At 48.8% G+C, this 25,743-nt stretch overlaps 2 protein-coding genes across 2 annotated transcripts in view; both read left to right on the top strand.

The window, feature by feature from the left end:
- Positions 1-586: 586 nt before the first annotated feature.
- Positions 587-25,743, top strand: part of RADIL (Rap associating with DIL domain) — a gene marked incomplete at both ends in the record, with an annotated part of 57,987 nt that continues 32,830 nt past the window's right edge. The window contains one exon of the mRNA XM_079718468.1: positions 587-1,121. Within this exon, the coding sequence (XP_079574594.1) occupies positions 587-1,121 (535 nt within the window). The remainder of the gene's footprint in view (positions 1,122-25,743) is intronic.
- PAPOLB (poly(A) polymerase beta) lies at positions 10,357-12,285 on the top strand (the record flags this gene model as incomplete). The annotated part of the gene is made up of 1 exon (XM_079720213.1): positions 10,357-12,285. The coding sequence occupies one exon, from the start codon at positions 10,357-10,359 to the stop codon at positions 12,283-12,285; it is 1,929 nt and encodes a 642-aa protein (XP_079576339.1).

Genomic DNA, 25,743 nt, shown 5'->3' with positions numbered 1-25,743 from the left:
TTGCTGTTTGTGATGAATTTTCTGTAGCATAGGCTGTGGTGCGGGGGAGGTGGAGTTTAGGAAGACACGGCTTTGTGTGCTCTGAGTTCTTTATAACTTTTCTCTGGGTGCGATGGGATAGATGGGGGCTGACTCAGATGAGGCCGGGCAATCCCGCCGGGACTCTGCCCTGCGAGCACCACCCAGCCCCACCCTGGCCGGCCCTGTTTCTTGGCAGCTTGCTGCGCGGAGTGCGTGGTGCCCAGGCTTCTCGTGTCTTGCCTTTGGGTGACCTCACCGTGCTTCCCAGTAATGGCTTTCCATGAAGGGCGTTTCAGCCCCTTCAAACCTGCTTTGTCCCCTGCGGTCCTGCCGGCTTCGGCTGTATCCTCACTGTCAGACCCGGCCGAGGTGCTGTGTCCGCGGCTTCTGCTGGGGCGCCGGGCCCTAGACGGCCGGCCCAGTCTGTTGATGTTCCCCTGAGCCTCGTGGGCTCCTGTTGCTCTGCTGGTCGATGGTAACCCGCCTTTCGTTTTCTCCCAGGACGCGGCCTTTTCCCTGCCGTTGGCCAGAGCCCTCGGTGCTCGTCCGTGAAGACGGGCCCACCATGTTCTATGGGACCCACTTCATCATGTCCCCACCCGCCAAGAGCAAGCTGAAGCGGCAGGGCCAGCTGCTGTCCAGCGTGCTGTCCCGGACGCTGAGCTACAAGTACCGTGACCTGGATGCCACCTGCTCCAGCCTGGGCACCAGCGACGACCCAGCCGAGCTCTCCACCCAGCTCTCGGCCCCTGGGGTCCTGAAGGTGTTTGGGGACAGCGTGTGCACGGGCACCCACTACAAGAGCGTCCTGGCCACCGGCACGTCCAGCGCCCGGGAGCTGGTGAAGGAGGCCCTGGAGCGCTACGCCCTGAGCCCCGAGCGCGCTGGCCAGTACGTGCTGTGCGACGTGGTGGGCCAGGCCGGCGACTCTGGGCGCCAGTGGCAGGCCGAGGGCTTCCGGGTGTTCGGCGACAATGAGAAGCCCCTCCTGATCCAGGAGTTATGGAAACCCCGAGAAGGCTTGTCCCGGAGGTTTGAGCTGAGAAAGAGGTCGGAGGTGGAGGAGCTGGCAGCCAGGGACGTGGACACCGTGACGGCAGGTGAGGCGGGGCGCCGAGAAGGCGCGGGGCGGGCGCCGCACCGGGAAGGCGTATTTGTCGGGGGAGGACAGCGGGCCTCTGCCGCGGCGGCGATTGAGGACCGACTCTTGTGCTCGCCGCTCTGCGGGGCTGTCTTGGCGCTGCGGTTTGTTTACACCGCAGGGCGCCTGCTGGTGCTCATTCCGCGCTCCTTGTGGCGTCTTGCAGTGCCGTGGGGCGATTTCGCCTTTCGGTTGAAGATGACCGTCCAGGGGTTTGGCAAGCGTGTCATTGGCCGCAGAGAGGACCTTGTCCCGTGCAGGCGGCACATGCGGTACAGAAAGCCCCTCAGCGCCCGAGGCGCCGCCGGGGCCATCTCAGGGGCAAGCGGGTGCGAAGGCGGTGGGGGAAGCGGGTCTCCGGAGGTGCGGTGCGTTGGGGGGCGCGCCAGGGCAGTGGAGGTCGTGCCGGGAGCAGCGCTGAGTCCCTGCCCTGGGCCGGGGCGCTCCAGGCCCTGCCGGACGCTGCTCTGCATCTGGCTTTTATTCACTTGGTGGAGAGAAGCTCATTGTCTTAATAGGGAAGTGCCGTAAAGAATGGGTTTTTTCCAAATGCCCACAGACTCTTAAGTGTGGCTCAGGTCATGTTTGACTTTGGTGGCTTTGCATGAGCAAGTGCACTGGTCTTACGTGTGGCTCAGAGCAGAGGGCGTTCAGTGGCCTCAGGAGACTTGTCACTCGGTTTCGTGGTGCTGCGGGGTCGAGGGGCTTGAGCCCTCGCTGACGTTTTGTGTGTGTCCCCAGGTGTCGCGAATGCTCACGTTCTCGGGTTCTCCTCTGGTGCGAAACCCACCTTGTGCCTTTAGGGTGTGAAGACGAGCGTGTGGCAGGCTGGGGCCTGACGGGGCCACCGCGGTTGGCGGTGGGCTCTCGGCGGCCCTTCTGGCCTGTCTCGTGATCTGGAGGATCCAGTGATCCCAGGGCCGGTGCAGTGGTGCGTGCAGAGCTCTCTGCTCGGCCGTACGTCCTGACCGCCTCCTGCACGCGGTTTTCCTGTGCGCTCACAGGCAGGGGTGGACCAAGGATGGGGTTGGGGTCCCTCTGATGGGGGGTGGAGTGTTTTATCACCGACGTTGTGCAGAGTTGCAGGCATGGGGGATAAGGAAAAACTGACCCATGAGTCGCTGATATTACTGGGTTGTTTTTTGTTTGTTTGGGTTTTTTTAAAAACTATTTGAAAAAAATTAATCTTATTGAAGATAGTTGATTTACAATGTTGTGTTATTGTTTTTAACTCTCCTTGGACAAGCGCCTGAACGCCCCGCCCACAGGCCCGGCTGCAGGGGTTTGGATTTCCTCCTGACCCTGCCTCGCCGCCCTCGGGAGGCCTGGTCCCTTCCCGTCCTCACTCTCGGAGGCCTGGAAGGGGCTGCGTCACGTGGGTGGAGAGGGCGGGTGTTCAGCTCATGGTCACTGACCTGCCCAGTGTTTTCTCTGCTGAATGGAGAGCAAAGAGCACGTGGGCTGGGCCAGCCCTGCCTGTCCTGCGGGTCGCTGTGCCCCGGGTCCCGGGTGGGCCCTGGAAGGCCTGCTGTGTGTCACGTGGGGGATCGCTCTGGCCGGGCGGTGGGGGGAGCAGGGTGACCATGAGGCTGGACGCCATCTGCGGGGAACAGGGCTTTGCTCTCCTGTTCACAGACCCCTTTGAGACCTGTTCTTCTTACGGTCGTCCAGGCAGGAGAAGGCCCACAGCGTCTTCAACTTGCTGGTGGCTTTGCAAAACCTTTCGGAGAGACAGTCTATTGAACTGGACGGGTCTCACTGACACACTTCTCTGGGCTGGAAGTGGGTTGTGTTACCTGCCTGGAGCAGGCTTCCCGGGCCCCAGGGAGTCGGCCTGGTGTGGCCTGGGTGCTTTGTGCCTCCTGGCCGTGCTGTCCGCTTTGCCAGCTACCGAGGCGCCGAGCCCGGCCCGGAGGACCCTGCAGTCGGGCCCGCCCCGTCCAGCCCTGCGCCACGGGGTGTGGGCGAAGCTTCACCAGAGCCCGGGACCTTTGCATCAGGGTCTGTCTGAGGATCCTGATGATACAAGGATGCACACACATGCTGTCCCACTCACGCACGTGAACACACACTCACACTCTGCATTGTTCCCCTGTGTAAAGAATCCGATGCGGCCCCTCCCGATCTGCAGATGCCCCCTCACCTCCTAGCGCACCCCCAAGGTCCCAGACCCCCTGCCTCCTCACGCCGGTGGGAACCACAGAGAGACTTGAAGGAGGAGTGAAGGGTGTTGTTGTCGGGTTGGTGCCAGCCGCCTTAGGTTGATGATGAGAAGGAATCTCCAGCCGCTCTGGCCGCTTCCCCCCACCCCCCGGCGGCTCCCGCCCACGTTCCTGACACCTGTGGTCTTGTCTCCAGGGAAGGGGGGCTCCCCACCTCCTGGGCGGCCTGTCTGCGATGAGCCCCAGATGCTGCTGGCGCCCCGAGCGGCCTGAGTGTTGCCGTGAGGTGGCATCGGCTGCGGTGAGCTCGGTGTCCACGGGGTGGGGGGTTTACTGTTGAGGATGGCGACCCAGCGCGGAGCAGGCTCCAGGCACCCTGATTCCCTTCTTTCCCCGAGAACAGGTGATGTTGTCCCCGTTCCCCTGGCAAAGTGTGCAAAAGGAAGGGACCGCCTGTGCGGGCACGCGTGTGTGTGTGGGCACGCGTGCACACGTGAACGAATGCCAGCCCCCCCCAGGCTTCAGGTTACTGAACAGTCACAGTGATCTTCATCGTTCCCAGATCGTCCCCACGGCAGAAGACCCACCCCGGGTCAGTGAGCTGGGGCTCGCTGATTTCACGTTAAAAGCCCACCGCGAGCGTCCGTCCTCTAGGTTCTTGGGGCTGGGAGCCCACCGCAGCCCCCCTCGGGTGAGCTGGGATAGGCCCCAGCAGGTGGCAGAAGCGGCTGTACCAGGCACTTCCCGAGGGCACTGAAGGAAGAATCCACCCGGTTCCCCTGAACCGTTTGGACCGCCCGTGGTAATGCGCTCAGGCACTTTCGGCGTTTGTTTTCCGTAAATATTGCCTCTCCCAGCTGCCAGCGTCTCAGTGATCTCCAGAGGATCGGAATATGGCGAGTGAGCCCCGGGAGCTGGTGGGGGCGCGGGCGGGGCTGTAGAGCCACTCCCGGGCGTGGGCGGGGCTGCCGAGGCTCGCCTTGTTCCCAGAGGGGTGGCGTGTGGGGCCCGGTGCCCGAGATAAAGACAGTAATCACTTCTGCTCCCTCTGGGGAGGGAGGGCGGGCCATGTGGTTTTTGTCAGCGGCTGGGGAAGGGCGAGAGGGCAGGGTTTATTTGTGTTCCCAGGACGGAATAGAGCTTGTAAACTGGATTCTCAGCCTCAGCCCCGTGGACACTTTGGGCCAGCAGTTCCTCGCTGTAGGGGACCGCCCTGTGCCTTGTAGGACGTTTAGCCGCCTCCCAGGCCCGGCCCGCTAGATGCATGCGGCACCCCTACCAGTCGTGACAACCACAGCCGCCTCTGGGCCTTGCTGAGTGTCCTGGGGGCATGCTCGCCCTCGGGTGGGAACCACCGATTTGGAGCCTGTGGCCTGGACCCTTTGGAGGAACTCAGTCTGTTGGCCACGCCCTGCGCCTCCCACAGGGGCCGGTGGCCTTGTGCCCCGGGACCCGGACAGTCAGCCCAGGCTGGCTGTCATGGGGGCGCCATCTGAGGGACTTGGGTCCTTGAGGAGGGGAAGTGTGAGCTTCTTTCTGTGCCAGTGGACGCCTTCCTGGGTGGCCTACCCCGGCCCTCAGAGGCCGGCCTTTTTCCGATGCTGGAAGGCAGGGCCTCCGTGGCTCTGGGTGCCCTCTTCTGAGGAGACAAGGTTAGAGGGTTTCTAAAAGCCACCGAGGCTTGAGGTTCTCTCTGGAGGGACATCTCTGCATCAGCACTGGGCTTGTCACAAATTGCCCTTCAATGTCTGTGTGGTCTGGCATACAGTAGGTGCTCGTTAAATGCCTGTTTAAGGGTGGATGCAAATTAGAAGAGCAAGCTCCTCTGTGAGTCTCGGCTTCCGGGTGCATCCAGGACTCCAGGGTTGGAATTGGTTTTCTTTGCAGGGCTGGGCAGGTGGGAGTGGTGTGCAGATGGCATGGCTGCCCACTAGTGCAGGTGGGGGCTTGAGTGAGGAGTGCGCTGCTCTGGCGCCGACAGTGTGACCAGCCAGCCTCCCTTCTTTTCCAAGGCCGGCTGCAGTGGTGGCAGGTGTGTCATCTGAGTGCCTGACTTTGGGTGTGTTTGCCGTCATCAACAGACGGGCAGATGGGCCTGAGCCCCGACTAAACAGGGATGTTCAGGCACCTTGCGAAGCCTCTGCTGTTTCCATCCGCTGGTTGTGCGCCGTGAATTCTGTCCCCTTCAGTCCTCCAACCTCTCTGTGCTGTTTTCTTTGGATGTTTTTCTCCTCCCACCACGAATCTGATTTTTTTTTTTTTTTTTGCGGTACGCGGGCCTCTCACTGTTGTGGCCTCTCCTGTTGCGGAGCACAGGCTCCGGACGCGCAGGCTCAGCGGCCATGGCTCACGGGCCCAGCTGCTCTGCGGCATGTGGGATCCTCCCGGACCAGGGCACGAACCCGTGTCTCCTGCATTGGCAGGCGGACTCTCAACCACTGCGCCACCAGGGAAGCCCCAAATCTGATTTTTTATAACACTTATCTCAGGATGAACGAGGCGATCTGGATTCCTTTCTCCTTTTATTGAAGAGTAGCTGCCTGTTGAGTGAGACTTCCTCTGAGCATATTCTCAGTGATACAGTCATTGAGGGAAATGTTTATTTTATGTAGTTTGGGGGAAACAAAACAATGCCCAACTTTTTCCATCAGTCTAAAACTAGAAAACTATTTGAACTTAAAACACATTTTTGAGGACTTTCAATTCAAAGAGAACATAAAGTTGAATGGTTAGCTGCTAATAGCCAGTTTCATAAAAAAAAAAAAAAATTCATAGTTTTCAGTTTCACGTAGAAGCGCGGTGTCGGAAGGAGGCCTAGCAGCTCTGTTCTCCCAAGCCTGGTATTGCCCACCTGGGGCCTGGCTGGCAGCACCCCGTCCTCCCTCGGGAGGCTTCTGGCCAAGGAACCTCTGGAGGCTCAGTGCTAAACACAGGGGGAGATCAGAACTGGCGTAAAATGTTTTGAAAGACACAAAACATAATAGGAATTGGCCAAAGTATGGCCAGGGTGGACATTGCAGGGAAGGAAGAGTCAAGTTGGATCCTTATTGCAAATGCATTGAAAACCTACAAGTCAGATGTAAAGTTATACAGCCAAAAGAAAGATTTCATAAATAAGCCTTCAAAGATGCAAACCGTAGGGGGAAAGATAGATGAATTCGACTGTATCAAAGTTTAAGCTTTGTTTTTAACTAAGAACATTCTGTAGCCAAGATTTAGCTCTACCCATGGTGCTGCATGTAAATCCAGCTCCTTGCTTTCTCTTGAGACATAGTTTCCCATCACTTGCATGTACCCCTTTATCCATTCTCCTAATCATGGGCTCTCAGGTTGCATCCAGCTCCTTCGTACTACAGACAATGGCATGATGACCCTCTCGAGGGCCTGTGCAGAGTTCTCTGGGGGTCATCTCCAGGGAATGGAGTTTCTGGATTATAGATATGTCTGTTTCTTAGTAAGCACTGCGGGACAGCAGCTTCTCCAGAAAGGCTGCCACGACGCTGGCGTGCTTTCTTGTGTGGCCCTTCCACATCCTTAAGCATTGGGTATGAGCCCCCAACCCTCGAAAATCTCCCCTGGGAATATGTTAAAATCAAAAGGAGCTGCAGGGTAGTGAGGTGCTGGGGTCACGCAGCCAAAGAAACTCCCTGCAGCCGACTGACGCGAGCAGCGTGAACCGAGTCATGAAATGATTTCCCCAGTCACAGTGTGTGGCTTTGAAACTGTCCCTCTACCTAAACTAAAACTCAAGAGATGGGTCTTTTGGATATTGATTAGCCAGTGATTTGAAGGTGAAAGAATTTTCTTTGTTGCGCTTATTCATTTATTTATTAGTCAGCAAATATTTGTTGAATGCTACTATGGTAGGTACTTGATCAGGTACTGATCAAGTATATAGCAGTTGACAAAACAAATAGATCTTGTTCTCATGGCGCTAAGGGTCTACAGTGGCAAATAAAGACAAAGAAACAATCACTCGAAAAATGGAGACTTACAAATTGTTATATGTTCTATGAAAGAAAAGTACAGGTGCTAATTTAGGAGGGAGGTTGGGGAAATTCTCTGTGAGGAGATGAAATTTAAGCTAATCTCAAAGTTGACAAAACTAAGCAGGTGAAGAGTAGCAGACAGTGAGTGGGGCAGGAAGAGCTTTCTGGGCAGAGGGAACAGCATTGTGCAAAGACCCAGAGATGAGAGAGAACGAAATAAATGCAAGGCACCGAAAGGCGATGTGGCTGGAGGGTGGGGGAAATTGTGGGAGGTGAAGCTGGAGAGATGGTCAGGGGTTGTTAGGTATTTTGTGCTTTAGACTAATGAGAGGCCACTGAAGGGGTTAAAAGACCACTGTGGCTACTGGGTAAAAAATACTTTGAAAAGTCAGTAATAGATTAATTTATTGTAGGAGTCTAGGTGAAAATTGATGGTAGCTTGGACTAGAGTTATGAGGAAGCAGGTAGAGAGAAGTTGATGAATCCCAAATGTATTCTGGAGGTAGAATCATCCATATTTGTAAATGAACTAGATGTTGAAGATGAGAAAGAGGGGTGTGTGTGTCAAGAATGACTCCCAGGTTTCTGATATGAGCAGTTGGGTAGATGGAGATGCCATTTACCAAAGTGGTGACCACCAAGAGAGAAACACGTTATGGAGGGAAGAGTAAGAGTTCTCTTTAGACTGTTAAGTTTGAGACATCCAAACGGAGGTGGCAGATGGGATGTCAGATGATGTGGATCTGGAGCTCAGAAGAGTAAACTTACATTAAGCTGTTCATAGGTGATATTTAAGCTGTGAAAATGGATAGATGAACCGGTAGTAAATATATATACAATGAGAAGAGTTGAGGGCTTAATATGGAAACTGGAAGAACTCCAACTGTAGAGGCCAAGTAATGGAGGAGCAAATGAGACCAAGGGGAAGCCAGAGATGTACAAGACAACAAAAGAGTGTGGTGCCATGGAGGCCAGTGTGAGGCTACTGTAGGTCAAAAAAGGTGCAGATCATTGGATTGAGCAACATGGAGGTCACCAAATACCTTACTGATAGCTGTGCTGCTGGAATGTTAAGCATGCAAACCATGTTGAAATAGGTTGAGAAATTGGTACTGGCAATATGTGGGATTAATTATCCTAGAAGATCTTTCTATATAAAGTACCTGGAAGTGCTGGCTGAACTATAACAATTCTCCTTTTAGATGCACAGCTGAGTATCCCCCCAAAGTAAAGTAATCCCTAAGGGTGAAAAAACAAAACAAAACAAAATGAGGACCTTGAAACGTTAGAATCTTAGCTGATTATGAAGCTACAATTGCCCCACAGGCTCTTGCCAGTCTTTATAACCAAGAAATTTAAGTTTAATAGCTGACCAAGAAAGAGACACAGAGCCTTGGGACCTTAGGAAGTAGAAAGTTGGGACTGAGACCCTCACATATATTGGGAAACTGTAAAGGGTGATGCATTGAATGAAAAGACGGAATAGGAAGAATCTGCTACCTGGTAAAAGGAGATGACAAAGAGTTATTATCTCTCTTGACCTGGGCTCTGGGTGGGAAAAACTACTCTTTCCTAGAATTGAAAATCACCTTTCCTCTCGGGTGTTTGGGGTTCAAAATTGCACTACTTAAGTGATCTGGATAATCACTGGATAAGAAATTAAATTACTGTGTACATAATTTGGTAGTGTACAAGGACATCAGATAGAAACAAAGTAAATTCTCTTTGGAAGGACATCTACACAGGCATCCCAAGCCTGGCCAGAGACGAGCTAACAATCCAAAATTACGAGACACTTGAAGTGATGCTTCTTGAAATGAGTCAGTAGAAAACAAACTGTAGAATCAGATTCTCAAGAACTTAGGAATTGGAACCATTAGATATAAAATATTGAGTAAGTATTTTTTAAATGTTTAATGAAACAAAAGGTAGAAAGAAAAGAGGAAAGAACAGAATGTCATCCCAAAAGGCAAGGAAGGTTTGGAAAAGAACAAGATAATGCTCTTAGTAATAAAAATGCAAGTTTGTAAATGGTTACTTCAACGATGGCTTAAACAGCAGACTAAATATAACTGAAGAGAATTAGAGAACGAGGTAGACCTGGCATCACGCAGACAGAAACATGGGTTGAGAGACACGGGGAACAGGATGAGAAGGTCTATCCACATGTCCACGTGAAGAGGATCAGGAGAATGGGGTGAGGACATACTCCACGGACATGCCTGAGAGTCATCCGGGAGCATGGGATGAAAAGCACCAGTCTTCTGATTCAGGAATCACAGTGCTTCCTCTGTAAGATAAGCGAAAAGTTTACCCCTTGCTGCCTAGTGGTGATGCTGCAGGACACTTCAGAGATTTTTACAGTCGCCGAGAAGAAAAGACAGGCGAGCAGCAGGCTCCCCACCCGGAACCGCAGAAACCAGAGGTCAGCCGATGGGACCTTCAAAGCTGGAGAGAACAGGACCGAGAACCCAGAGTTGCGGTCCTGGCTGCCCCACCACCCAGGCGCCGGGCCACGGAGGATGCCACGGAGCTGCTTCCCACCAACGGACCCTGCCATAGAGGGCAAAGGCCACCTGAAGATGCCACTGGAGAGGGAGGAGACCCGAGGTGTAGAGAATGGCAAGCAAGGAGTTGGACGGTAGGTCTGGGCAAACGTCTAAAACAGTTATAACAGGGCCGAACCCCGCTGCGTGCCGGCCCCCACCGGCCAGAAGCCGCGGTGGAGACACGGAAACTACAACCCCCATGAGGCCCTGCGCGCGCGCATGCGCCGTGGCATACGTGGCACGCGAGGCGCGTGGCGTGCGTGGCGCGCGGCGTGGCGTGCGTGGGCGTTCTAGAACGCAGCAACTAGGGCCCCGGCGCCATGTTGGGGCCGAGGGGACGGCGGAGAGGCGGTTGAAGCGGCGGGAGCGGAGCGGGAGCGGGTCGGACCTGGGCTGGTAGGAGCCCCGCCCCTCCCGCCTCAGCGGATCATGACCCGGGCGGCCGCGGAGGTCGCGGTGGCGGGGGGCGCGGCGTGGCGGGGCCAGCGCTAGAGATGATGCCGTTTCCGGTGACCACCCCGGGATCACAACAGACCCCGCCGCCGCCCAAGCACTATGGCATCTCCTCCCCCATCAGTTTAGCACCCCCCAGGGAGACTGACTGCATACTTACCCAGAAATTAATTGAAACCCTGAAGCCCTTTGGGGTTTTTGAAGAGGAAGAGGAACTACAGCGCAGGATTTTAATTTTGGAGAAATTAAATAACCTGGTAAAGGAATGGATACGAGAAATCAGTGAAAGCAAGAGTCTTCCACAAGCTGTAATAGAAAACGTTGGAGGGAAAATCTTTACATTCGGTTCTTATAGATTAGGGGTGCATACGAAAGGTGCAGATATTGACGCGTTGTGCGTGGCACCAAGACATGTTGATCGAAGCGATTTTTTCACCTCCTTCTATGGTAAATTGAAACTACATGAAGAAGTAAAGGATTTAAGGGCTGTTGAAGAGGCATTTGTACCAGTTATCAAACTGTGTTTTGATGGGATAGAGATTGATATTTTGTTTGCAAGGTTAGCACTGCAGACTATTCCGGAAGATTTGGACCTAAGAGATGACAGTCTGCTTAAAAATTTAGATATTAGATGCATAAGAAGTCTTAATGGTTGCCGGGTAACCGATGAGATTTTACATCTAGTACCAAACATTGACAATTTCAGATTAACTCTGAGAGCCATCAAGTTGTGGGCCAAATGCCACAATATCTATTCCAATATATTAGGTTTCCTAGGAGGTGTTTCCTGGGCGATGCTAGTAGCAAGAACTTGCCAGCTTTATCCAAATGCGATAGCATCAACTCTTGTACGTAAATTTTTCTTGGTGTTTTCTGAATGGGAATGGCCAAATCCAGTGCTACTGAAAGAGCCTGAAGAACGGAATCTTAATTTGCCTGTCTGGGACCCAAGAGTAAATCCCAGCGATAGGTACCATCTCATGCCTATAATTACACCAGCCTATCCACAGCAGAACTCCACGTACAACGTGTCTGTTTCAACAAGGATGGTGATGATTGAGGAGTTTAAGCAAGGGCTTGCTATTACACATGAGATTTTGCTGAGTAAGGCAGAGTGGTCCAAACTTTTTGAAGCTCCCAGCTTCTTTCAAAAGTACAAGCATTATATTGTACTTCTAGCAAGCGCGCCAACAGAAAAACAACATCTAGAATGGGTGGGCTTGGTGGAATCAAAAATCCGAATCCTGGTTGGAAGCTTGGAGAAGAATGAATTTATTACACTGGCACATGTGAATCCTCAGTCGTTTCCAGCACCCAAGGAAAATCCTGACAGGGAAGAATTTCGTACAATGTGGGTGATTGGCTTAGTGTTAAAAAAGCCAGAAAACTCTGACATTCTCAGTATTGATCTCACCTATGATATCCAGTCTTTCACAGATACAGTTTATAGGCAAGCGATAAATAGTAAGATGTTTGAGATGGATATGAAAATTGCTGCAATGCATTTGAGAAAAAAGGAACTTCATCAACTACTACCTAATCACGTGCTTCAGAAAAAGAAAACACACTCGATGGAAGGTGTCAGGTTGACAGCTTTGGATGACGGTAGCCTTGACTTGTCTGTAGACGGTGAAGACAGCACGTCTGTGTCTTCACTTCCTGGCTCTATGAAGACTGGCCCAGTGACTGGCAGCGCTCAGGGCAGAAGCATTTCTGCCCCGGCTATGATGGCAGCATCTGTGACCAGCATACAGGTTCCTGAGGTTTCCTTGCAACAAGCAAATCCCAGTGACAGCCCAGGGGGCACGTCCAGCGAAAGCATCCCTCAGACTGCCCCACAACCAACTATTTCTCCACCACCGAAGCCCATGGTCACCAGAGTTGTTTCCTCAACACGTCTGGTCAACCATCCACCCAGGCCTTCAGGGAGCGCAGCAGCAAACATAGCTAATCCTATTATAGGAGTCTAGAGGACATTGTCACTTCACAAAGAAGAAAGGACCAAGGAAACCAAAACGGAAAAGGAACACTCTCATAAACAGGTGCGACTCAATTGGAAACTATTCAGACAGCAGCTTCTCTGTTGGCCTCATGGGGAACATCCAGTGCAGACCTTCCCAGTATCCCTGCAAATCTTATTCCTATTATCAAGAATTCAGTAAAACAGATTGAACTGAGAAAAACAACCTCAAGGGTCTGTAAACAGTATCTGCCAACTCAGCCTGCTGCCTTCAAATGCTAAAGGAGAAAAATGAAGGGTACCAAACTAGATATGGTTCAAAATAGCTTTGTTAGGCTTATTTGATGACTTCCTTTATTGGGCTTATCTTGATCAGAAGTCCAGGTTAGTATTTAAAGCCAGAAGTACTGTTAATTAATGTGTCAGATTATTTATGTGTCAGCCACAGTTAAACGCTAACTATTTCAAAGGACTCCTGCCCTTAAAGAGGAAAAAAAGAGAAAAAAAACCCTCCAGCTATGTTTGTACCCATGACTGACATTGGGACTGGATTGATGTTTGATGCATTGTTGGGGAAAGTTTGCAGTACAAACTGGTATCAGAATTCCTTATGCTGATGATGCACTTTATATTTTTATTAGACAGTAGAACAAATTTTAGATTTTTCAGCTTGATGAATTTCAGTTTTTTCCTGAAGGGTGTTCTTCATTATTAATCTTCAGATTGGTTACCATTGTGCAGTGGTGTACTGTACTTCAGAAAAAGCATAAAGTACATCTAGCTCAGTCCCTGTGAGATAGCTGTAACCCTTTAAAATGAAATGTCAACTCTTAGGGTATATATTTGGCATTGAAACAGTAATTAGTAAGTGTGTGGTTTTGATGGGACAGGATCAAGAAATGATTGGTTTTATGTGAAGAACTGTTTCAGAGTGCATACAATCAGCCATCAAACAGCAGACACTGTCTTGAGCTAACAAAGCTCCATATTCTCTTGTCCTTAATCATTTGCCCTAAAAGAAAAAAAGCTTTTTGTGTCCCCTGCCCCCGCCGCCTTCTCTTTGCTTGTGTGCACAAGGTATGCTTGTATATCGTTTCACAGAAAACTCAGTATGCTAGTATTTTCTTAACCATGATGTGAAACCAACAGTCCTGTGGCCACATGGCTAATATTTTAGTAAAGCTTTACTGAAAGTAATTCCTGTGAAGCATGTTATCCATCTTGGATGGCCATTTGGTCTCCACATAAGAGAAGATTTGTATACTCCACGGAATACCTGCTTATAGTAAAGTTAATTTCTTATTTAAACGTGTAAGCAAAAAAGCATTTTCTCCAGAATTTTAAACCAATTTTTATTTGTAAATGACTTCCTAAAATTCATCAGTAAAATTGACATGTAGAAACATTAGAAATTTCTAGCAAGCACTTGACATCTAGTCAGCTTTCTACTCTTTGTTTTATCCTGCAAAAGATTCGGAATAATAACCTTTCTTTAAAAAAAAAAGACAGCTCATAATTAAGCAGCAGAACATTCATGTTTCTCAACAGTTGTAGGTGAATGAAAACTTAGTCTTTCTTAATCTGGACACAGCAAACCTAACAGGTTTTCCAAATAGCCTGATGCTGATTCTTCCTATCCCCCAACAGTGTTCCTTTCTACCACATGTGCGTTTTCATGTTAAACTGCAGCTTCTTAAACCCTTTCCCTATCCTTTTAAATAATTTCCCCCAAAGTTGGAATATAGTCATTTCCGTTGTGGGCTGTGCAGTAATTGAGACTTTCTGTTCACCATGACTTTCTGACGCCTAATACATAGTGTTCCCACTACCTGTGCAGTCCCCTTCCACCACAATAAAATCAGGTGAAGTGTGTACAGTACCTGTGTATTTTGAATAGCTATTGTGTCATTGAAATTGCCACGCACAAATTTAGTCTTGTCATTTTGTTCACACATTGGGGAAAAATTAGTTTATTAAATGTTTCGTGTAACTCTACTTGTTTTACCAAGCTGGAAAGTTGGAGCTTTTTAATTCTAGTTTTCGTTACCTGAATATCAGACTATTTTTTTCATATGGTGTGCATAGTATCTCATGACTGGAGCTTGCTTTGTTTTATAGTATCTGTACTCCTTGTATTTTTCAAGCACTATTTTGAAAACAGATGATGTATTTCTCCATTAAAAAACACAATAAAAATAAGAAAGAAGCAAGCAGAGGGGTTTAAATCTGATGATAACAGTTCAGATGTTCTTACTGTTGTTCTGGTGGGTAAAGTCACCGATGAACATTTTGACTTACCTGAAGTCTAGAATTCATGTTATAATAGGGAAAAAACATGAAAAGGTTAAAACTTCATATCAGTAGTGGTACAAAAAAATGGAGTTAAAAAATCTTAATCCAAAAGAAGGCAGGAAAGAGGTGTGGGAGGGGGAGGTGGGAAGCATAGAGAAAATGGTGTAGAAAGAAAATACAGTCTAAGGTGGTGGAAATGAAACGAAATATATCTGTCACTATATACATAATAAATGGACTAAACTTCCTGAGTAAAATGTGGAGATTGTCAAGAGTCCATGGAAAAACTAAGTCCAGCTGTACGCTATTTTATTTACGAGAGACACGCCCAAAAACGTAAGACATAAAGAATGGAAAAAAGGCCAATGAAAAGCTGTTACAGTAACAATGTTATCCAAACATTTCAAAGCAAAAATAATAACCAGGGACAAAAGGGACCACTGCATTAATGAGAGAAGAAATAGTGCAGCAGGAAAAGGGACCGATTTAATTTCTTTTGCACCTAGTAAAATAGCCTCAACATAAAGCAAAGATTAACAGAAATTGCCAAAGGTGTCATTGTCACAGAAGATTGTTAAACGACTATTTTCATTAATTGATACTAAGCAGGCAAAAAGTAGAAGGGAAACAGTTCTGAACACAACAACAGGGCTTGGCAGATTTTTCCTGTAAAGGGCCGGATAGGAAATATTTTCAGCTTTGTGAGGCTATACAAACTGTGCCTTTGTAGAGTGAAAGCAGCGCTGGACAATATGTAAACAGATGGCCAGGGCTGGATTTGTCACCCATTCCCCCCAGCCGGCATTTGTTATAGAAACTTCCACTCAACAATTAGAAAATGCATGTTATTCTCAAGCACTTGGACATGTAAAAAAAAAAAAAAAAAAAACACCTCATGCTAGATCCAGAAAGTAAGACTCAACCTAGTTCAAGTTATCTGATTCATAGAACATGTTCTCTGACTGCAGAACAGTAAATTAGGAACAATGACAAACAGCACAGAGAAGGATTTCCTAAAGAAGACACAGAAAAGCTCACACCGTGAAGAGACTGATGAACAGAATCTCTTAATTGTATTGAGTAATGAACAGTGAAAATTGAAAAACAGGCTGTAAGTAGGGAGGTTTCATAATACATAAGACAAATGATTACTATCCAGGCTATATTAAGGATGAAGAAAAAAGTCTATTTGAAAAGATGAAACAACCCAATAAACTGGCAAAAGAGATGCGTAGGTATTTCACAGCAGAGGAACTAAGAATGGACAATAAACATGGAAAGGTGCTCAATCTTGTTAGGAAAATAGGATTGAAGACCACAGAGCTATTTTTCTTTTACAAAGATGAAGGCTAACAATATTCAGGTTTGGCGAGGAGGAGGGGGAGTATGCGCTGTCTGGTCCCTTCGGGGGAAGGTGGGTGTTGTCTAGTGTGGCTGACGTGCCCGCACCCTGTGCTCCATTCCTTCTGTCCTGGGGGCTCCACTCCCGCAATGTAGGGCACCAGTGGGTTTAACCTTACCAGTCTCTTTACCCCTTGAGGTGGCCAGCGTTTTTGGGTCACCACTGTGGCCGTGTCCAGAACCCTACACACCCTCTAGTTTACCTCCAGCGTGACATGGGGATGTCATCGTTTCCCGCATATGCCATGGTATCAGAAAAGTCAGGAAGCACTTTCCTAGAAAGACCGTCCCACGGGTCACCAGGAGACGAGTAGGGGAGTGTTTGCGGCAGCATTTTCTAATAGCCTGGAGTTCGAAATGACCCACATACCCCTAAACGGGGAGTGGAGAGAGAGTGTGTATTCATGCAGCAAACAATGTAAAGCTGTGAGATTAAATGGACCAAAGCTTCATGCATCGAGGTAGGTGTGTCTCATAATGTTGAGGGGAAAGAGACAATCACAGAAAAATACACAGTGTGGCACAATCTACATAAGGTTTTAAAAACAAAATAGGGCAGTATAATTTAGGGTGACAAAAATGTGAGGTATAACTATAAAGGAAAAACAAGGGAATGTGAAATAAAATTCAGAATAGCAGGGGCGAGAGGTGGTGAGAAGCAGGGGAGGTGCGGCTGCAGGAATGCAGACTGGAAATGTTCTCCTTTTCGCAGGTTGGGTGGTGGAGGAAATGGTGTTCATTTTATTATTAGTCTCAGTTGTAAATGCTTTCGTGTGTGTGTGTGTCTGTGTGTGAAGTATTTTGTAATCAAGAAACCAACATCAAAGTGATATCTTTTTTTTTTTTTGCGGTACGTGGGCCTCTCACTGCTGTGGCCTCTCCCGTTGCGGAGCACAGGCTCCGGACGCGCAGGCTCAGTGGCCATGGCTCACGGGCCCAGCCGCTCCGCGGCACGTGGGATCCTCCCAGACCGGGGCACGAACCCGTGTCCCCTGCATCCGCAGGCGGACTCTCAACCACTGCGCCACCAGGGAAGCCCCGTCAAAGTGATATCTTAAAGACCTCTTTATCGGTTAGGAATTGCATTTGGCCAGATAACAATTACTGAACCCGATACAGGGTGATTTTCTTTCACATTACAGAGGGAGTAAGTTCAGGGCTGATGCGGGCACTTTCCTGGTCCCCAGGGACCCAGGCTTCTGCACTTTCAGCCCCACCATTGTAGTCCACGCCTTCCATCCTCAAGGTCACCTCAAGGTGCAGGATGATGGCGGGACCGCTGCCGTCATAGCCATCGTATCTTCATTTAAGGCAGGAAGAAAGAAGGAAGTGGGGGGAGGCCGAAGGTGTCCCTGCAGACTGTGTCCTCCTCCTATGGAGCTTTCCTGGAAGTCCCTAGAAGATGACATTCCCTCGTCTTTCACTGACTGGAACTTAGTCACAAGGCCCTGCCTACCTGTGAGGGAGACCGGAAGTTGTAGTTTGTATCAGCTGGTTACACGACCACCATTCCCCACCATTATGTGATGGGAGAAGGAGAGGATGGGTGTTGGAAGGCGATGGTAGAGCGAATTACACAGACCTCATACGTTTACACATTCAAACGCTCCCAAATAAGTCAGGATCAAAAAAGACACTTTAATGTGAATTGGAACTGAACAGTAAGTAATGAAAATGCAACTTGTGGGATGCAGCCAATGTGGTATTTAGAAGAGGAGGGTTATGACTTTAAATGTTCACCCTAGAAAAGAGTAAAGGCTGGCAGCTGATGAGCTGTGTGCCTACAGAACTAGGTTAAAAAGGATATAAATTCAGTGAGAGGAGAATGGAAATAATACAGAGCAGAAAATAAAGACAAAATAAACATGCAGTGCAGAGGCTCAACAAAGTGAAGAGTAGGTTCTTTGAAAAGACTAATAAAATGTCAAAACCAGGAAGATTGTCGAGGAAAGCTAAGGATGGTACCCAAGCAATCTTAGGAATTTAAAAGGGGGTATAGCTACAAATACAGTAGCTTTTAAAAAAAATTTTCATTTAAAGGATCTTATAGATAGCTTTATGGCAGTAAATTTGAAAACTTAGACAAAATGGACAATCTCGTAGAAAAAGATAACCTACCCAGACTCATTGAAGGATAGAAAACCTGAATGGACTTATAACCTTGAAAAGAAACGGCATGAGTAGTTTGAAAATGTCCCCACCAAAACCAAAGTAAAATCACAAAAACATAAGACCTAGAAGGTTGTACAGGCCAATTCTTACTGATATTCAGTGACAAGATTATTCCAATATTTTACATCAGTCAGGCTATTCCAGAAAATGGAAAAAGAAGAAACATTTTTTACAACAAATCTCACCTTCATATCACAACCAGAGAAAGGGAACATGATAAAAGTTATGAGCAAAATTCACTTATGAATGTTGATTATGAAAACTAAAACCAAACCAGAAATGTATATAAAAAGCATCATGACCAAGTTTGATGAATCTCTGGAATTCGAGATGATTTAACATGTGAGATGTTGGCTGGCATGTTGATGCTGGCTGTTGGCAGGAGGCCTCAGCTCTCCATAGGGCTAACCGAGCGTCCTCACAGCATGGCGGCTGACTTAACCCCAGCACGTGATCTGAGAGAGCCAGGCACAAGTCACAGTGTGTTTCATGACCTGACCATGGAAGTCATACCGCCACTTCCGCCATGTCTTTGTGATTAAACGGGCTCTATTCACGGTGGCAGGAGACTACAAAAGGGCTCGAAAAGCAGGAGGTCACTAGGGGCCATCTTGGAGACTGACTTCCTCATTGATCAACAGGAAAAATGGGTCCATTTAAATATATTACAATGGAATACCATACAGCACTGAAAACGAATGAGCTGGAGATACACATAGCAAGTGGGTGTGTTCATATCATATGATACCATTTCATCAGTTTTTTTAAAAATTGCAAATTAAATATACTTTTCAGAGATATTTACTATGTATGTATATAATATCTTGGCTATACTTAATACATGGAAAAAAATATAAACATACACATGGGAGTTATGACCCCAAATCAGCATAGCTGTTATTCCTGGATAGGAGAGAGAAAGCTCAGCCATATCTAGAATGTGCTTTATTTCTTCAGGCTGCAGTGGGTGCATTATTTTGTTCTTCATACCCTTTTGGATGCCTGAAATGTTTCCTACTTATACAGAAGGGTGAATAGGAGAAAAGAGAGGAAACCTGTGTGTAGACAACTTTCCCACAAAGTTTGGCTGACAAGGCAGAATTCAGTTCTTTGGGGTTGTAGGACTGAAATCTCCATGTTTTGTTTCCTGTCTTTTTCTTGCTAGCTGTGGACCAGAGCCCACTCTCAGCTCCTTTTCCTGTAGCTCCTCCCATCTGAGCAGGGGGGAACCCCTTGTTCAGACCCTTTTCTTCTGTGACCAGCTGGAGAACACTCTCTGCTTTGAAGTCACTGACATGATTAGGTTGGGCCCACTGGATAATCTCTGTATCTTAAGATCAACTGCTCAGTTACCTTAATTATACCGGCAGAATCTCTCTTGCCCATGTACTTAATCACGGGAGTAACCGTAGGGGCAGAGATCATGGGGTCACCTTAGAATTCTGCTCCCACCATGACCTTCCATAGTTTTTCTGTGCTCAGATGCTCCTGTACAGATCTGTGTAAACATGTACACATGCAGACTTTTAGTCAGTTTTTAAAAAAATTTTTTTAAATTTCATTTTATCTTTGGCTGTGTTGGGTCTTCATTGCTTGCGCGCAGGCTTTCTCTAGTTGCGGTGAGCGGGGGCTACTCTTCATTGCGGTGCACATGCTTCTCATTGCGGTGGCTTCTCTTGCGGAGCACGGGCTCTAGGCGCGGGGGCTTCAGTAGTTGTGGTGTATGGGCTCAGTAGTTGCAGTGGGGAGGCTCTAGAGCGCGGGCTCAGTAGTTGTGGCCCACGGGCTTAGTTGCCCTGTGACATGTGGGATCTTCCCGGACCAGGGATCGAACCCACATCCCCTGCATTGGCAGGCGGATTCTTAACCACAGCGCCACCAGGGAAGTCCCAGTTATTATTGTTTTAAAATGGGATCACATACTTAGTTTTCTGTATCTTTTCTTAACAAACTCCTTTTGAAAATCTCCCCACATCATCTGTTATCATTCTAATTCATTCATTCTAGGGCTTATGGAATATTCCGTGGTGTGGTCAGAGCACTATGTATATTTGGGGGTCATTAAGAAAAATTTTGCAATACATATTCCTGTATATACCGTATTTCACCACATAAAAGATGTTATTGATTGTAAGATCACCATACCTACTTACCACTGACGTAAAAAATAGTACAAGTTGGGCTTCCCTGGTGGCGCAATGGTTGAGAGTCTGCCTGCCGATGCAGGGGACACGGGTTTGTGCCCCGGTCTGGGAAGATCCCACATGCCGTGGAGCGGCTGGGCCCGTGAGCCATGGATGCTGAGCCTGCACGTCCGGAGCCTGTGCTCCGCAACGGGAGAGGCCACAACAGTGAGAGGCCCGCATACCGCAAAAAAAAAAAAAAAAAAAAAAAATAGTACAAGTTCAACGAGGGCACAATGCCTTACTATTATTACCTGGGATTCTTAGTTCTGTACTTACCTGAAGAGCTCTGATAAACCTGAAGATTTATTTAAACACGGACTTTAATCTGTATTGGTTCTGTGCACAGGCACACACAGAAAGATAAATGGGAGCGAAATAAATTCCAAGTCGTCTTTTCGACTCGAGCTGTCGCTGTGCACATTTCCACCCAGTGCCCTTTTTTGTGCCCTCAAGAATATTGCTGATGCCACATTTCTTGAAAGTGCTCCACTGTTATCCCTGGGATTTTCTCTCAAGCTGTTGGCCCCAAATTCTGCAAGTTTGCACATGACAACCAGAGCTCATTCATTCTTCAAATGGCCCTTAAATGACTGAAATATTGAAGAATCTCGCTCCCCCAGGAACAATAGCCAAGTTCTCACATGACAGCTGCTGCCTGGGACACTCCACGAGAACGCAGGATGCGTTCAAAGATGTTAAAATGTGCAAAAAAGTGTGTCTAGGAATTGATGAAATACATACCATAAGCGCGTGCATTCATCCATTCATTTGTTTAGGAGGTTGAAAAGTATGTACATTTAAAAACTTACTTTCACCAGTTACATATACATGCACAGTTAAAGCGATACTTTCTCATTGCTGATTAGAAATAACAAAACAGGGCTTCCCTGGTGGCGCAGTGGTTGAGCGTCCGCCTGCCGATGCAGGGGTCACGGGTTCTTGCCCCGGTCCGGGAAGATCCCACATGCCGCGGAGCGGCTGGGCCCGTGAGCCATGGCCGCTGAGCCTGCGTGTCCAGAGCCTATGCTCCGCAACGGGAGAGGCCACAACAGTGAGAGGCCCGTGTACTGCAAAAAAAAAAAAAAAAAAAAAAAAAAAAGAAATAACAAAACAAAGCAAAAAAGCGGAAGCACCAGGTCCCTGCACTAGCCTTCCCTCTTCCCAGTTTGCCTTGCCCAGAGGGAACCAGTTTCAGTTGTGAACTGTTCCTTATTTGGCATTTAATTCCACAACTTAAAGTAATACATTTATCCCACTACTGCTTGGTTTTTACATTTTGAGCGTGATCTAGTGACGTCTTCCATGAAGATGAGAATTCAGCTCTGTTCACCACCCCTCTTCTTCTTTTTTTTTTTTTAAGAAGATGTTGGGGATAGGAGTTTATTAATTGATTAATTTATTTTTGCTGTGTTGGATCCTCGTTTCTGTGCAAGGGCTTTCTCTAGTTGTGGCAAGCGGGGGCCAGTCTTCATCGCGGTACGCGGGCCTCTCACTATCGCGGCCTCTCTTTTTGCAGAGCACGGGCTCCAGATGCGCAGGCTCAGCAGTTGTGGCTCATGGGCCCAGTCGCTCCGCGGCATGTGGGATACTCCCAGACCAGGGCTTGAACCCGTGTCCCCTGCATTAACAGGCAGACTCCCAACCACTGCGCCACCAGGGAAGCCCCCACCACCCCTCTTTTAAAACATCAGCTTCCCTCGCCCTGTCCTCTCAGGACAGCTGTAAATTTGTTTAGATTAGTAATCAGTGTTTACATTTTTAGGACCAGAGACAGCTTTTTACAGCTGAGGCCTGGTGTACACAAAGATTACCTTTTCTTCTAGTCCAGCTTCCAGTTTCTCTGGAATTAATTATTGGTATTATTTGTTTGTCCTTTTTCTTGGTACTTTTCACGAATTCAGCATTCCTCCATCCTCTGCCAGTATCTCTTCTCAAGATGCTCAGGTGTGTGGCTGGTTTTATCCAGCTTGGGCGCCTTCCGCCTGCTCAGGTCGGGCTGGTTGCTCTCGAGCCCCCTCTCAGCCATCCTCCCCCTGGTGGCTCTGCAGAGGAGACCCCTGTCTCTGCTCCCTTTGCCCTGGTTCTCGCTTTACACCTGGTTTAGGTGGACCAGCTCCTCCCGTGGCCTTCTGGGAAAGTGTCCACGAGACGTGAAGTTGCTTGAAAGACCTTTGCTCCACCTTAATGCTCGATTAATAGCTTAGCTGGGCGTAGAGATTTAGATGGAAATACTTTTCTCTCCTAGGATTTTGGAGGCCTCAGTCCATTCCTTTCAGCTCCCAGTGCCTCCGGGAGAGGCTGGGGCGTGTTGGGACTCTCACTCCTTTGGACTTAATCTCTCTCTCCTCCCTCTGGAGACGCAGGTAACTTCTTCACGCTGCCTCATTCTTCAGACTCACAGTGCGTGTCCTGGTTGGGCTGTGTTTGCACCCTTTCTGCTAGACTTTTGTTTTTTTATGTAAAAAGTGATGGTTGTGTCTGTTACGGTATTTGTTTATAACGTCCATATTCTCTTATCGTATTAAGGTTATTAAAATTTGCTGTTTGTGTATTTTGACCCCTTACGTGTTTTTTAATTTTTGGCCATGTTGGGTCTTTGTTGCAGTGTGTGGGGCTTCTCATTGCGCTTTGGCTTCTCGTTGCGGAGCGTGGGCTCTAGGCACGCAGGCTTCAGTAGTTGTGGCATGCGGGCTCAGTAGTTGTGGTGCGCAGGCTCAGTAGTTGTGGCGCACGGGCTTAGTTGCTCCGCGGCATGTGGGATCTTCCCGGAGCAGGGCTCGAACCCGTGTCTCCTGCACTGGCAGGCGGATTCTTAACCACTGTGCCACCAGGGAAGTCTCCCCTGTCCCCCCTTATGCGTTTTTAATCTCTACTGTGTGTCAGACTTTTAAGCTAAAAACGCATGCTCTTCAGTTCTGAAAAATCACATCCCTCCTTGGATCATTCCTTCTGGTTCGTCTGTTATCCAGGTTCTGCGTCTCCTGGACCGATGTGTTTTCCGGATCTTTTCTCTCCTAGTTTCTCTTGTCTTCTTGCCTAATTTTCAAAGCGGTTTCTGTGGCTGTCTCTTCCAGCCTACACCAGCGTAGGGAGTTCGCTGCAGGGCGGTGGGGCGCCCGGCAGCCGTGCGGGCGTCGGGCATTCTCGGGATGCAGCCTCCGGGGCAGGGAGGCTTCTCACTCTGGGCGAGAGACAGGAGGTGCTGACCTTCACGATAAAGCTGGTTCTCCAGCTTGTGGACCCGGGAAGGGGCGTCGGCCGCCCCTCCCATGTGGGTCCTTGAGGCTTGTGAGCAGGGGCGCCGGGTGGGCTGGTGTTGCTCGGTTCACCAGGATCCCCTCCAAGGGAGGGCTCGAGGCATCTCTGGGGAGTCACGCGGGGCCTTTGGTTTCAGCTAAAGAAAATTCCTGCTTCTGCCACGCTGCTCTCTCGTTGGCATGGTTCTGGAAGGCTCTATTTCCACCTGTGACTGGCTAACAAATGGCCTAAGCATTTTATCTCCTCAGTTACCCATCATCTTAATTAGGTTATTAGTTCCTTCTAGAGAGGGCTGGTCTTCCCTGATTAAGGCCCTAATTGGCAGGAGAAGGTCCAAGTTTTACCACGGAAATAATGCTCCTTGGTACTTGAAAATGTGACTTCCCCCCACTTAAGAAAATAAGACATATTCATTATTGAAAATTTGGAAAATAAGGGAAAGTATTAGGTAGAGAGTAAAAATCACCTGTAAAGTCACTGCCTGGAGAGAATTGCTTTTAACATTTTGGTGCCTTTCATTCTTTTCTTACTGTTGCGTTACTTTTCTTACATAATTTAAATCAACCTATGTACATAGTTATATATTCTTTTTTTAACTTAGTATACTTATTTGCTCATATTGCGAACATCAAATTTAATGCCAGTGAATGGGTGGGTGTGCCTAACCACATCTTTACTGGAATTTTAGAATGTTTCCCTTTTTTTTTCTCTTTATGAGTAATGCTTATATAAACATCTTTGTACAGAAGTGTTTGATTCCTTTCTGATTATTTCTGTAGGATGGCAACTTAAAAGTGGAATTCATTTGTGGAGAGATGGAGACTTTTTCAGTATAGATGTGTCCAGGTCTAATACGATGTAGTTGGCACTATCCCACTGGCTATTTTTAAATTTGGGGTGGACCAGTGCCCTTGGGACCATTCCCATGGGCAGTTTCTGAGTGTGTCCGTCTCTCCTTATCCTCGCTGTCATGCGATTCCATCATTAAAGAGTCTTTGCTGATTTGAAGGGAGCGCGTACCTCATCATGTAGCTCGCGTCTCCTTTAGTATTTGTGAGGTGGAGCGGATCTTGGAATGTTCACGAGCATCTGTTTGTCATCTGTACCTGCTTCTCACTGCTTTCCTAATCTTTATTTTGAAATACTTCAGGAACACAAGAAATAGATACAGCGTAGTGTAATGAACTGTTTGTGCCCCCGTGACCCAGCTTAAGAAATAAGATGTCACGGGTGGAATACAGAGGTTGTGGAGGGGACGCAGTCCCCTTGGAGGTGTTCGTGGCTCTCCTCCCGGCCCGTGGAGAGGAGGCTTGGGAAGCTTAGGACATCTGCATTTTGCCCAGGACTTGAACCCCTGGGCCACTGGTGGGAAGGCGGACGTCGGGCAGCTGTGTGGGTGGTGGACAAGGATTTGTGCTGGGGGGACAGGGCCGGGTGGAAATGGAGCTGCAGAGCTGGCAGCGGGCAATGGCCACTCGGGGCGCCTCCTCCCGGCAGCATCCAACTTTCGGAGTGGCTGGTGTGGGCAGTGTCCTTATTGCTGGTGGGAACTCAGGGGCCACACCAGCCTGTGGCCACTTCCAGGCGACAGAGCCCTCGGCGGGATGGGCAGGGGGCTCCGGAGGCCACCCGGCGTGTCCTCGGGGTGCCCTCCACCTGGACAGGTATGGTGGCAGGTTGTGAGGCTGTGGAGGGGTATGTAACTGCAGAAGGGACCGTGTGCCGGAAAGGGCAGAAGACCCGCCTGCTTGGGTCGGTAGGTCGTTACCAAGCAAGCCGCAGACCGGAGCCTCGCTGCAGGCACATGCCCTCCAGTGCGCTGTCCCCCTGGGGTCACCCTGAGCTCCACCCTCTCCCTCCCCCTCGGAAGGAACCACCATCCTGACTTTGTAATGACTGTTTTCTCAGTTTCCTTTTAGCGTTATCACCTGTGCATTTTTGCCTACTAGAGTTTCACTTTGCCTGTTTTGAGTTACGCGGGTGGATTGACGTCTCCTTCGTGTCGTGCTTGTGGGGCTCATGCCCGCGCTGCTTGGAGCCGTGTCCCGCCATGTGGGTGCAGGGATGCTGAGCAACTCTGCAAATGGGTCTGGGAATTATGCAGCTCAGAGCATCCTGGTCCCTAAGTGTACAAGTCCCTCGGGGGTGCACACCTGGTA

Source organism: Hyperoodon ampullatus, assembly GCF_949752795.1.
Source record: "Hyperoodon ampullatus genome assembly, chromosome: 14".
In the NCBI taxonomy this organism is placed as follows: Eukaryota; Metazoa; Chordata; class Mammalia; order Artiodactyla; family Ziphiidae; genus Hyperoodon; species Hyperoodon ampullatus.
Note: the sequence above shows the minus strand (reverse complement) of the source record. Positions and strands in the feature narration are given on the sequence as shown.